The sequence below is a fragment of the Bos mutus genome, chromosome 27 (assembly GCF_027580195.1).
Source record: "Bos mutus isolate GX-2022 chromosome 27, NWIPB_WYAK_1.1, whole genome shotgun sequence".
Classification (NCBI taxonomy): domain Eukaryota; kingdom Metazoa; phylum Chordata; class Mammalia; order Artiodactyla; family Bovidae; genus Bos; species Bos mutus.
This window is the reverse complement of record NC_091643.1, coordinates 21,257,976-21,271,195: the sequence shown is the minus strand read 5'-3', so window position 1 is coordinate 21,271,195 and position 13,220 is coordinate 21,257,976. Positions and strand designations below refer to the sequence as shown.

The window sequence follows — 13,220 nt, the reverse complement described above, 5'->3', positions numbered from 1 at the left end:
TAATGAATTCAGAACCGACTGTGTAAATATGTAATAAAGGCTTTACTATATGAGTTAAACTGTTTTACCTGTTTTGTACTGTAGGGGGAAAAAGTGCTGGAATGTAAAATAATATTGTCTTTCAGTATCTAGCAGATAGGAGGTACTGTGTCACACAGCTGTTGGAAGATTTAATAGTGAAGTATCTGCCTGATGAGCTGTCTGAGAGAAAAAAAATATATGATGAAGAAACTGCTGAACTCTCACAGTAAGTTTCTTCTCATACAAATTAACATAATCAAATCAAACTACTACCCTTTGAAATAATGAGGAGAAGCCTCCTCACAGCCAGCTGGGTTCTGTCTGTAGTTCAACCCAGTCTAGTCAAAGGCATATCGTAAACAAATATTGGTTAATTTCCCCTGCCTTCAACACTCAGAGGTTTTCAGGTTTATTTGGTAACTTCCAGATGTTCTGTTGGGAGTGACGTCCTGACAGCTCTCCACACTGAACCAGTCTTTTAGCTGGGGGGGCAGCTGAGGGCGGGGTGTTCCTCCAGGGACATCAGGCTGGTGGAGGTGGTTGCTGGGAACTGCCGCCCTTAACTATCAGTCTCCGCCCACAGGAGAAAGTAGAGGGTAAGTGGCCTGGATTTGGCAGGGGGAGTAGCCAATCAGAGGTTTGCAAGGGGGTGGGACCTTGAGACCTGAGACAAATTGGAAGGGGTGACTTTAGGGGCTAAAATCTCAATGAAGATACTGACTGTTCGCATAATTGACTTAGTATCAGGAAGGTGAAAAACCTGGTGGTAACTTTGGGATTCAGTGGTACAGGGTACTACTGAGAGCACATAAAAAGCTCATCAGGGCTGGGTAATTTTGTTGCTCTGTGTGTTGCTTTCTCACACTTTTCTTCTTTTCTCTTTCCTCCATGACTTGACCTCTTTCACCATTTTCTTCAGTCTCCAAGTTTCTTTAATGGGTTTCTAATTTCTTAACTCTTTCCTGTTCCCACTTTAACTGGACACTGAAGACCAAAATTGTAATTTTTACATGCTGTTTCTAGTTTTTTTTTTTTTTTTAATATAAATTAAAACATTTTCTAAGAGAAAAATAACTGCTTTACAGACTTTTTGTTTTTAGTATGTGTCCACCAAATGTTGTCATCGGGTCAGTGGCCTTCAATAGAAGAAAGGTTTCTATCTTTTCTTTATAGAAGTTGATAGTGGTTTGTCTTCTGATGGAACTGATATTTTATTGTGACTTTGTGATAAAAAATATTCTAATGTGTGGATTATAAACCTTTTGGACCAACACTGCAAAAAGCTGGATACAAGAAAGCTTCAGACTTATTTTTGAAATACTTCAACACAGTGACAGGACCAGACCTCTCCCCCCCCACCCCCAACACACACACAGACTGGAATTCCTGAATGACAGGAGTAGTGATGCAGGGGAAGCTGCGTGTGATGCAGAGAAGCCTCGGGAATCTTGCTGTGTACTAACTGGGCTATTTTCTTAAGGGTAGCTCATTCTCTGGTACTTACAAGTTTTGCTAATTAAAAGATATACTGGGTTGTGCACCCCCCCTTGTTTTTATGTTCATAAGAGTGCTTAGTGATGGTAAAAGACACAGTTTTAAAAGTAGAGGAATTAGGACTTGTATGTTAAACATGTATTACATATAGACTTCACATTGTGGTCTTTTTGAAGAAAGAGTAGAAAATATTAGTTGGGGGTGGGCAGGGAGAGCCATAATCTGTAACTCAAAGGTAATCACCACTAGCATTTTGGCATATATCCTTCCTGATTTTAATATGTATATCCTTCCTGATTTTAATATATATAAATACATTATAAACGAAGATGGGATTATTTTACTCCCATTATTCAATACTTTCCTTTCTCATTAAAGTCTAAATATAGTATCTCATTTTATGATTACATCATAATTTATTTTACTGGTTGTCTCTTTTTGCTTCTAAGTTTTGGCAACTGTACACAATACTTGCAGAAAAAAGTACACCTGTTGGTTCAAAGGATATGAATATTTAAAAAAAATTTTGATGTATATAGCCAAATTCTTCTTCGGTATGGTTGTACTATTTCAAACTGCCCCCATCAACTGCCAGTTTTTCCCCATACCCTTGCCAAAGGGTTTCTTTAGATTAATGAGAAACTGAGTGCTGCCTTTATCCTTCATATTTCCTGCCAATCTGGGAATTAAAATATCATTTTAATTATCTGGAAAAAATTGTATGCCATTGAATTACCTGCTTTTGTTAGGAAATATTTTAGTGACTAAAAATTTTTTTAAAGGTGTTTTTTGTCCTTTGCAGGAACTCACTTATTATTGTCTAAGAGTAAGAGTGTTTTATGGATAGAAGATAATAACTCTGTCATGTTACAAATATTTTAAACATTTTAATATAAAATAATTACAATCAATTGCTTTTTCATTCATAAACGTGCATAGCTCTATATGACAACTTTGTAAATTCAAATTTACTTGTAAGAGGATTGCAGACAGTTTTAGGATTAATATTGTATCAACATAAGCTTAAATGAAGGGGATGCTGATTCTTATTCCTGCCAAGAATGAAAATTACCTGATTTTAGAGTAAATTTTTGTTTTCTATTATTTAAAGTTTTACTCATTTTTGTTGTATCTTCTGATGTATACTAATGCAGTTTTTTTCTTCTTCAGCTTGACCAAGAATGTTCCAATATTTGTTTGCACTATGGCCTATCCCACTGTGCCTTGCCCTCTTCATGTATTTGAGCCAAGATACAGATTGATGATTCGAAGAAGTATACAGACTGGAACTAAACAGTTTGGGATGTGCGTCAGTGATACACAGAATAGGTATGCTTTTTGTCTAAATGTTTTTATTGATTCTTGAGTTTTCTGTGAATATTGCTGAGAACGTGCATGCCTGTGGCTTGAACTTTTGGTACTAACTGGAGTTTTTCTTCTAGTTTTGCAGACTATGGTTGTATGTTACAAATTAGAAATGTACATTTCTTGCCTGATGGAAGGTCTGTGGTTGATACCGTTGGAGGAAAGCGGTTTAGGGTTTTAAAAAGAGGAATGAAAGATGGATATTGCACCGCAGACATTGAATACCTGGAAGATATTAAGGTATTAAAACCTACCCTTTTTCAGCATTGGTGTACTCTGTCCTAGGCATTGTATAGGCGTGAAGGCTACAGTTTTCTAGGCACATTAACCAGTTCTTCCTGTCAGAGACCCTCATCAATACTTAGGCAAATTAGCTCCATTACCTGCTTCTCATTTTTTTTTTTTTTTGAAATTTTTATTTTATAATGGAGAATAGCTGATGAACAATGTTGTGACAGTTTCAGGTGGACCTTTATATCATCTTGCTCTTAATTACTGTGAGTTCCAAGAGAACTTGGGAGGCCACAACCCAGACTTTGTTCATTTCTACTGCCTTGACAGCCACCACCATGCCTAGAATGTAGTCACGTGTAGCTGCATGGTAGTTACTTAACAAAAGCAGGTGTTGAACTTCCAACCTAAGTTATGAAACGTGCTAATTCCTTCCCTTTTAGATTAATTAGTAGTCAAAGCTGATACAGTCAGCAGTAGATTGAACTTTGGTATAAAAGTAAACATGAAATCCTTGAATGGTTCTATATATAAGATATGCCTAAGATAACCTCAGTGATAACATACACACAAACTCTAGAGCATCACAGATACAGCACTGTCAGTATAATATAAGTTGTATCTTACCTGGGGAGGGTTAGTGTGATAATTTTCTTGAATAGGGTTAATGCTACCATTTTGATATTTCTAGTACCTGCTTTAGCATCTGCAGTTAGTTTAGGTACCAGAAAAATGATTTGAGATACTATAAATATCAAATGAAAGGCAATTTTCTTTGGAAGGGCATTAGAAAAATCAGAAAATCTTGTATTATCATTTGTTCATTGATCTGCTTGATCATCCCAAGCAGCATTTACTGAGTGTTAGCATTGGGCATTTCTACAAACAGTAGCTCACTGAATTTTCAAAAGTCAGATAGCAGGTAAGGAAAGTAGGATTCAGGAGTTTTAATTAGTAATAATTTGCCAAGATGATAATTTAAAACCAGCTCTCTGGCTTTGAGTGCTATGTTTTATCTTGCACTCTTGACAAGCTTCTCTGCTGATGAACTTCATTAAATCTGCCACTGTGTATCCTATTTTATTATAAAGATGCTATGGAAAACTTTGTGCAGTGAGCTAGAAGTATTGAGTTGGAATTTTGAGTTGATTGACATAGTCTGTGCCTTAGCATATTTGATTAATGGACTTATTTCCTAAAGGTGATATTCTTTGTAAAACTAATAAACTTTAGTTTTGTGTAAATTTACATCTCCATATATTGGATTTGCTGACAAAATTTCTTGACTATATATGACATATAAATATGACAGTATGATAGAATATTGAAAGTATTAGGGATTTGATGTTTAGAACTGAATTCTCTATGTTGTAGTTTTAGGAATGTCTAAATTTTTCTTCATCTTAGTGCCTCATTTGTGTAATGATTTCTTGTTCATTCTGGGAAAGCTTCTCAAATTTGTTTTTTATATCAAGGTTATTTTTTTCCCTTGGTGTTGTAATTCTGTTTTCTGTCTTTCAATAACATTTTAGATTCTGTTATTGCAAGGAAATTCCATAACTTTAAAACTTCTGCCAGCTTTTTAGCTCCTTTTTCTAACCAAGACTCATGATTTTTATCATTCCTTGTTTACGAATTTTAAAAGGCTGGAAACTAGATACTTTTTTCTTTTGTAATAGTTTTAACAAGTATCATGTTTATTTTTTTAATCAAGATTTTTAAAATTGAAGTATAGTTGATTTACAGTGTTGCGTTAATTTCTGCTGAACAGTGAAGTGATTCATTTATACATAAAATATTAAAAAAATGTAAATATTTCCATTTTCATTTATTATAGAATACTGAGCATAGTTCTCTGTGCTATATAGTAGGACCTTGTTTATCCATTCTATATAAAAAGCTTACATCTGCTGACCCCTGCTAACCTCTCCCTTCATCCCTCCACCAGTCCCCTCTCCCTTGGCGACGACCCGTGTATTCTCTGTACCTGTGGTTCCGTTCCATAGGTTCACTTGTGTCGTATTTTGAATTCCACATTAAGTGATATCATAGGGTATTTGACTTTCTCTTTCTGCCTTACTTCACTTCATTGTAGTTGCAGCCATGTTGCTACAAATGGCATTTTAAAGTTTTTTATGCCTGAGTAGTATTGTATGTATCACATCTTTTTTTTTAACTTTTCATTTTATATTGGAGTATAGCCATTTAACAATATTGTGATAGTTTCAAGTGGACAGCAATGGGAATCAGCCCTAGCTATATATACCCATTTCCCCTCAAACTCCCTTCCCATTCAGGCTGCCACATAATATTGAGTAGATTTCCCTGTGCTATACAGTAAGACCTTGTTGGTTACACATCATCAGTGTGTACCACATCTTTATCCATTCATTGTTTCCGTGTCTTGGCTACTGTGAACAGTGCTGCTGTGAACATAGGGGTGTGTGTATCTTTTTGAATTACAGTTTTATCAGGATGTATGCTCAGAAGTAGGATTGCTGGATCATACGGTAATGCTATTTTTAGTACAGTTTGCCATAGTAGCTGTTCCAACTTAGGTTCCCTTTTCTCTACACCCTCTCTGGCATTTGTTCTTTGTAGACTTTTAATGATGGCCATTCTGGCCAGTGTGAGGTGGTACCTCATTGTAGTTTTGATCTGCATTTCTCTAATAATTAGCAGTGATGAGCGTCTTTTTGTTTTTATTTCTGTTGCCTTGGGAGACTGACTTAAGAAAACCTAGGGGAATGTTTTGCCTGTGACCTCCTCTAGGAAATTTTATGGTGTCATGTCTTAGGTTTAAATCTTTAAGGCATTTTGAGTTTATTTTTCTGTATGTGGCTGTCCAACTTTTCCAATACCCCTTGGCTCCTTTATCAAAAATTGATTGTAGGTTTCTGGGTTTATTTCTGGGCTCTCCATTTCTATTCCATTGATCCATATGTCTGCTTTTGTACCAATACCCTCTCAGTGGCATTAAGCACATCCACATTGTTGTGAAAAAGCAGATGCTTTTTCATCTTCAGTTTTATTTTTCAAGTCATTAAATAAAAAAGTTACGTTCTTTTGCCTCTTGTGTACTATAGTCTTACCTTTTATATATCAGGATGTTTTTTAGAGTCTCATTGTCTTTATACTGAGTCATTCTTGACATATGAAAGGCTGACTAAGGCAGTATTTGTTCAGATGCATTAATGTATGTGAAATATAGCCCTCTCTGGCACAGAGCGAGTGGGATATGAGTGTGTTAAAGAAATCAATATCAGATGGATGAGTTAATGCTCAATCTTCCCACCTGTGTTTTATGTGCCTAGTCTTTTGGATCTTAGGCTGGAAGGCTGAAGCATTTAATTTTGTATTTGCAGTTTGATGAACCAGTAGTCCAAAGAGCGTACAGAGGGGATTGAGGTAGGACTTTACAGCAGAATTTCATCACTGCATAATGTATTCTCTATCTTTTGATATTCTGGCTTTATTATGCTAAGTTATTGCGTGTTTTGGTTTTTTGACCCAACTCCCTGGTAAAAGTTGTAATTACGCTTTTCCTCTGTGCTCCTCCTACTTTTGCCACAGCAGATCTGCACCTGAGACCTCCCCCAATCTTACCTTTCATTGTAGCAACTGTATTCTTCTGCTTTTTTGTTCCACTGCTTTCAAAGGCCCTTGATCCATAGAGATGAGTTCCCAGTCCCTGTAGACCTTTATCTGAGAACTCACTCTCCATCTTGCCCCTCCCAGCTGGACTGCTAACTCAGCAAGGCCAGGTTAGCTGTGCTGGGAGGTCAGGCCTTGCTGTCTGAGTCTGGCCTATTGGTACTATGTGAGGCAGAAATGTATGGGGTTTACTGTGTTCATAAGAATAATACTCCTGAGCATATGCCCAGAGAAAAACATGGTCTGAAAGGATACATACACCCCAGTGTTCACTGCATCACTGTTTACAATAGCCAAGACATGGAAGCAACTTAAATGCCCATCAACAGAGGAGTGGTACATATCTGCAAGGGAATATTACATAGCCATTAACAAGTAGGAAATAATGCCATTTGCAGCAACATGGATGGACCTAGAGATTTTCTTGCTGAGTGAAGTCAGTCACACAAACACTCTAATCCAGCACTGGGACAGGTATTCCTTTTTAAATACTTTTTCCTCCACTTCTATAACGTTGGTAGTGTGGATGGGAAGACTAAACACAGACATCTTACTGTTGTATTTCTAGGTTGAGAATGAAGATGAAATAGAGAACCTCCGGCAACTTCATGATTTGGTCTACTCTCAAGCCTGCAGCTGGTTTCAGAATTTAAGAGACAGATTTCGAAGCCAGATTCTTCAGCACTTTGGATCAATGCCTGGGCGGGAGGAAAACCTGCAGGTACGATGGCTTTGATACTGTTTCCAAGTTTCACTCTGTGTGTAAACCCAAATTGTTAGATTTTTAAGTTTCTTCATCTTTAGAGTTTCATTCAACATTTCCTTTGTCTGGTCCTTAGACTCATGACCATATATTTCTAGCACAGTGGTACCCACTGCATCTTATATAGGAAGAGAAAGCAAACAGGTGTGAGCTGAGCTGTCTGTTAGGAGTTAGTGCCAGAGAAGGAGAAAGCCCTTCTAGTGAGGATTTTTCAGAAGGAGGGATAAGGAGTCAAATGTGGGACATAGGAGGTCGGATCAAGATCGCGCAGACACATCAAACTTATATGTACCTACGGAACGATTCTCACAGAACACCTACTGAACGCTGATGTAAAGATCTCAGACTTGCAAGAAGCAAGAAAATCTCCATATAACCGGGCAGGAAAGAAAAAAAGAGAGAAGGGAATTGGGATGGGACCTGCGCCCCTGGGAGGGAGCCATGACGGAGAAACGGTTCCTGGGAGGTCCCTCACTGGCAGGGAGGCCAGCGGGGAAGAGGGGGTGCTTCCGAGGTCAGACCCTGCCGGGAGGAGGGGGTTGGCTGCCGGGGGAGAGCCTGAAGGGGCTGGGGTGTGGCGCTCCCTGCTGGGGGAGCACGGAAAGAAGCCTGGGCCGCCAGAGAGGCAGGACGCCGTTGTTGGGGGCGCAGGACCACCAGAGGAGCTTCTCTCAGGCAGCAGGGGGCTGACTACACGAGCTCCGGGGGTGTTAGCCGTGACCGCCGTCCCGGACTCCGGAGGTGGCCTCACTCGCTGCCCCTGCAGAGGGTTCCCTGAGTGGGCGCCAACCCCCGCCCTTCCAGAAGCATCCACGAGCCGCGTGCCTGCACGCCCCCAGTGAGGGGCGATGACCAGGCAGCCTGAGGAAAGAGGCAGCGGGTGTCCAAACCAAACAGCACTCTGGCCAAAATCTATTAAACCCACACAAGCTGTGCAGGGGTGCTCCCACTTGTAAATAGCCGTCCGAGACTACAGTGCCTACTTGTTTCTCCTAAACCCAGAGTAAGAGAAATGTAAGTAAAATGAAGACGCAGAGGAGGCACTCCCAGTAAACAGACCCAAGAGAATTCCCTAAGAGAACAATGAAATATAGGCCTCTTCAGTCTAGTAGACAGCAGGTTCAAAAAGGAGGCAGTGAAAATAATTGAAGGAATTAAAAAGGGCTATCAACATAAATGCAGATTGTTCTAGAAAGGAACTAGAAACTATAAAGAGGAGCTGAGAAAAATTAGAAAACTCATTTGCTGAGATGAAAGCTAAGCTGAAGGCAATGAATAGTAGAATGAATCATGAGAGAATAAGAAAAGAATAAGTGTTCTGGAAGACAGAACAATGGAAATTACCCAATCAAAACAGCAGACAGGAAGCCAAATGAAAAAAAAAAAGCAATATAAGATCCCTATGGGATAAAATAAAGTGGGCCAGTCTATGCATAATGGGGATTTCAGACGGGAATGAAAGAGAAAAGGGGATCAAAAATGTATTTGAAGAAGTTATGACTGAAAACTTTCCAAATCTAAAGAAGGAAACACATCTCCAGGTACAGGAAGCACAGAGGATCCCAAACCTACACCAAGACATGTTACTATTAAAATGGCGAAAGTGTAAGGATTCTAAAGGTAACAAGAGAAAAACAGAGTTAATTACAAGGGACCCCGCCCCATTTGGCTGTCAACTGATTTCTCTACAGAAACACTGCAGGCCAGAAAGGAGTGGCAAGATATATTCGAAGCCCTGAAAGGAAGAACCTGCAACCCAGGATACTCAACCCAGCAAGATTATCATTTAGAATAGAAGGAAAGACAATTTCTTAGAAAAGCAAAAAGTAAAAGAATACAGCAATTCCTAAACCTATCCTAAAAAAATAATGAAAAGTCTTTTCTAAATAGACATCCAAAAAAGTTCATTCTCTTCAAGTGCACATATTAGGACACAGAACTAACCTCATTCAACAAAAATCAGAAATCAACTGCAGGAAAAGAAGTGAGAATGATTAAATAGAGACTGAACAGTATGCTACTAAAAAACCAATCGGTCAATGAGGAAATCAAGACTACTACCTCACTCAGGTCAGAATAGCCATCATTTAAAAAGGCCACAAATAACAAATGTTGGAGAGAGAGTGGAGAAAAGGGAATGTTGGTGGGAATATAAGTTGCTACAGCCACGATGGAAAATGGTAGGGAGATTTTATTTAGAAAGAGAATCTAACGCTGTGAACTGCTCAATCCAGATTAGCTTGGTGGTGGTATGTTGCTGCTGGGCCTACATAACTACTTGTTTTGTTAACATTATAAGATGTGGGTTCTTTTTAGGCAATCCCTAATGGACCGGCCTGGTGTTGGTGGCTTCTTGCCGTCCTTCCTGTTGACCCCCGCTATCAGCTGTCGGTTTTGTCAATGAAGTCATTGAAAGAACGGTTGACAAAGATACAGCATATACTGACTTATTTTTCCAGAGACCAATCTAAGTAACCAACTGCTTGGATCCTCCTCTGAAATTACCCTAATCTGGCTGGGGTGACGGCCAGGTTGTCCGCTGCCTTTGCACATCCAGTGCTGGTTTGAGAAACGTAAGGAAACTGTTCGTTTTCTTTTTTCTTTTTCTTCAACCTCCTGAGTCATGTGGTTCTGCAAACGAATACCTTCAACTAGGATTTAGACCACTAAGAACTTGCACAGAAAAACACACACTGAATGTGTGTTAAACCTCTACATTGTGATGAAGTTGCACTATGTACCATACTCTAAATGAAATGAGAACTGTGTGTGTATGTGGGGTGGGTGCGTGCGTGTGTGTGTCTCTGCACGTGTGGGTAGTATGAGTGCATTTTCTCTGGCTTTAAAATTTTAAAAGAAAAAAAAAAGCCATAGAGAGCAGTACTTGCCGAGGGTCATTTATTGCCCAAGTTTACAACAGTAGCGACACAAGTTTTTGCAAATTGAATTTGCCTCAGATTTCTCTGTCCTAATGCTTACTTTGCACAAGTATTTAAGCTATGGTATTGAGTATCCCTCTTTGTCGGAAATACCGCTCTTGCTGAACCGTCTTGACCATTGACTATGACACGGTTTCTTATTTATGTAAATACTTGCATCCCAATAGCCGACGGGCATCGGATGCAGAACCTAGAGCCAGTTTTCAGGAACAACTGCAAACCTGACTTGGTACTGTGCATCTATTCATAAAACACTTAAAACTGTGAAAATATGGTTTACACTTAACTGTACATAAAGGTAAATGGAGAACTCAGTTCAGTACCAGTTCATTTGTACATTTTGGGGGGGCTTTTCACATTAACTGCCCATCTGTGTAATTTATAGTTTGACATGATGTGTTTGTTTAAAAAAATTACATAGTATAAACCCATTAAGGATCTGAGGGAAAAGAAGCTTAATGTAGAACTAAGCTTTTAAAGTATGTTTTGTTTTTTTTAATCCTGGTCTTGGTGCAAATGTTAGTTATGCCTTATTCATATCACAGTTAGGTCACTATGCTGTGACATGGTCTGTATTCATGCTGCCCTAGATACTTTTGTAATTATTTGTTGCAGACTTGTGACTGTCCCTCTTAACTTTCTTTTATGTAAGTAATTTGTAAAAAGTTTCTTAAAAATTTTGCTTTTGCTTATTTAATTTTGAATAAAAGCTAAATTCATAATACTTTTTTCTTAATTATTAGGTCAGTGTCAAAAAAAGAACATGAGTTTTCTGTACTGTTTTGTGTTATGAGATGTAAATAATACAGCTTTCAAAATATTTTTGAAATATGTTTTTTTGGTCTTCTTTTGACCAAACAGTGAAGTATCTTAAGGAAGCTCTATGCCCATCCTCTAAAACACATTTTGCAACCTCTTAAAAGATTTGTCCCTAGTTGCTATATGATGCAGGGAGCTCAACCTGGTGCTGTGTGACAATCTAGAGGGAGGTTCAAGAGGGATGGGACATATTGTATACCTTTGGTTGATTCATATGGATGTATGGCAGAAATGAACACAACATTGTAAAGTGATTATCCTTCAATTAAAAATAATAATTTTCAAAAATATCTATGTCCCTTAAGGATAAAGATAAGACTCTTACTGATTCCTCTTGACTAAACAGTTTTAACTACTTAGGTCCCCAGTTTCTCAGCTAGAATTTTTCAAATATAAATAAGTCATCTTAATATCAAATGTTTTTATTTTTCAAAAAGGCAGAAATGACTGCCTAGATAGAGGGCCACCCTTTGTCCCCACAATTATGCTACTCAAGAATCTTGAATAGTTGAACAGAAAATGTTCAAAGAATGAGCAGTTTCCCAAAAGTACCATATGAATAGTTTTCTGAAGTATTAGATTGCACTTTCTTGTAATAAACTATCTAATGTCTGTTAAGTAGTGTCTGGGTGGTGTCAATGAAGAGTTTACCTGTATAGTTCTCAAATTATGTATCACATGGCAGTAGGCGTTACCTGGTGTTAGATCCACATCTGTGATACATTTCTGCAGTGTGTCTACACACACACAGCAGTAAATGGTCTCTGTCTATATACACCTGCTTTCTAATGGGAATTCATGGGTTTTATTTATCATTCGACCCTGGTTTTGTGGTACATGATCTCTGATAATTACTATGTCTATAGAAAATCTTTGGAAATCTTTTTCCTCCTATAATTCCCATTCAGTTTATCAGAAAGAAAAAAAAAAAAAGAAAAAACGAGACACATTTTCTCTTGTCACTTGAAGTGACTAAGTTCTGTCAGGAATTCCATATTTCAAGCCAAGGTAGCTGGTTGTTGCTCTTCCCTTCTTAAACACCTGTCTCTACATGTGCAGTTCTTCCTGTTCCTCAAGGTCAACTTGAATACCTTCACTCAGCTAGAACCCTGAATCCATAGCACTTTCCTTACACTTTACTTATAGCGTTTAGGGGGGATACCTGAATTAAATACATAAAGCCTCTCGAGTACTGAGACTAATGTCTAGCAGTTTAGACAGACGTAATCTCCAAGACATAGGTTGACCACTGAACAGAGTTGAAATACATGCCAATTAAAAAGGGAAGTTGGATAAAGATATTTAGATTGAGAAAATACCTTTGTCTTGTTTTCCTCCCCAAGTTCAAAACAGTGACAGTAAAGAAAATGAAATCTAATGGTGATGCAAAACCAAAGTCAGTGTTTTCTGGGGGAATTTCTGAGATTTGGAAACAGGATCTGATATAGAAGACCAGAGGAGAACATAGCTTTATAGAAATGAAGAACTACAGGGGAGCCCCAGACTGGTAGAGAATCTCGGGCAGATTCCTTGGGGAGGTGGCTGGATAGTCTGGCCTGTCCCCACTTGGCCTAGGCAGCAGGCAGCAACAGCAGCTGTTCTCGGGCCAAAGCACTGAATGTGGGCGTTGGGCCAGAGAAGACCACAAAACCATAAATAGCCACAGATCCCCAATGGGGTGGCGAGCCCTCAGGCACAGACAGCAAGCCACCAACCTCCCTCATGTAGGCTGTGTCCCAGCCTTCTTCACGGTCAGCAGAAGCAGGCTGCCTGGGACTGAACCAGCGAAGCCACAGGAAGGAACAAAGGCAAGTAGACAGTCAATTCCTACGAATTTGTGGAAAGACACTCTACAAAACGACAAATCCAGTGCCCTTTGATTGGAGGACATGCAATTCCAAAAACTACCTGGGGATCTAAAATATGTTCCTCAG

General features: G+C 38.8%; 1 protein-coding gene across 1 annotated transcript in view; it reads left to right on the top strand.

Annotated features, from left to right (window-relative positions):
* Nucleotides 1-11,296, top strand: part of LONRF1 (LON peptidase N-terminal domain and ring finger 1) — a 46,337-nt gene extending 35,041 nt beyond the window's left edge. The window contains exons 8-12 of the mRNA XM_070364114.1: nucleotides 126-247; nucleotides 2,686-2,844; nucleotides 2,958-3,120; nucleotides 7,334-7,486; nucleotides 9,845-11,296. Of these exons, the coding sequence (XP_070220215.1) occupies nucleotides 126-247; nucleotides 2,686-2,844; nucleotides 2,958-3,120; nucleotides 7,334-7,486; nucleotides 9,845-10,003 (756 nt within the window). The 3' untranslated portion in view covers nucleotides 10,004-11,296. The remainder of the gene's footprint in view (nucleotides 1-125; nucleotides 248-2,685; nucleotides 2,845-2,957; nucleotides 3,121-7,333; nucleotides 7,487-9,844) is intronic.
* The last annotated feature ends 1,924 nt before the right edge of the window (nucleotides 11,297-13,220 follow it).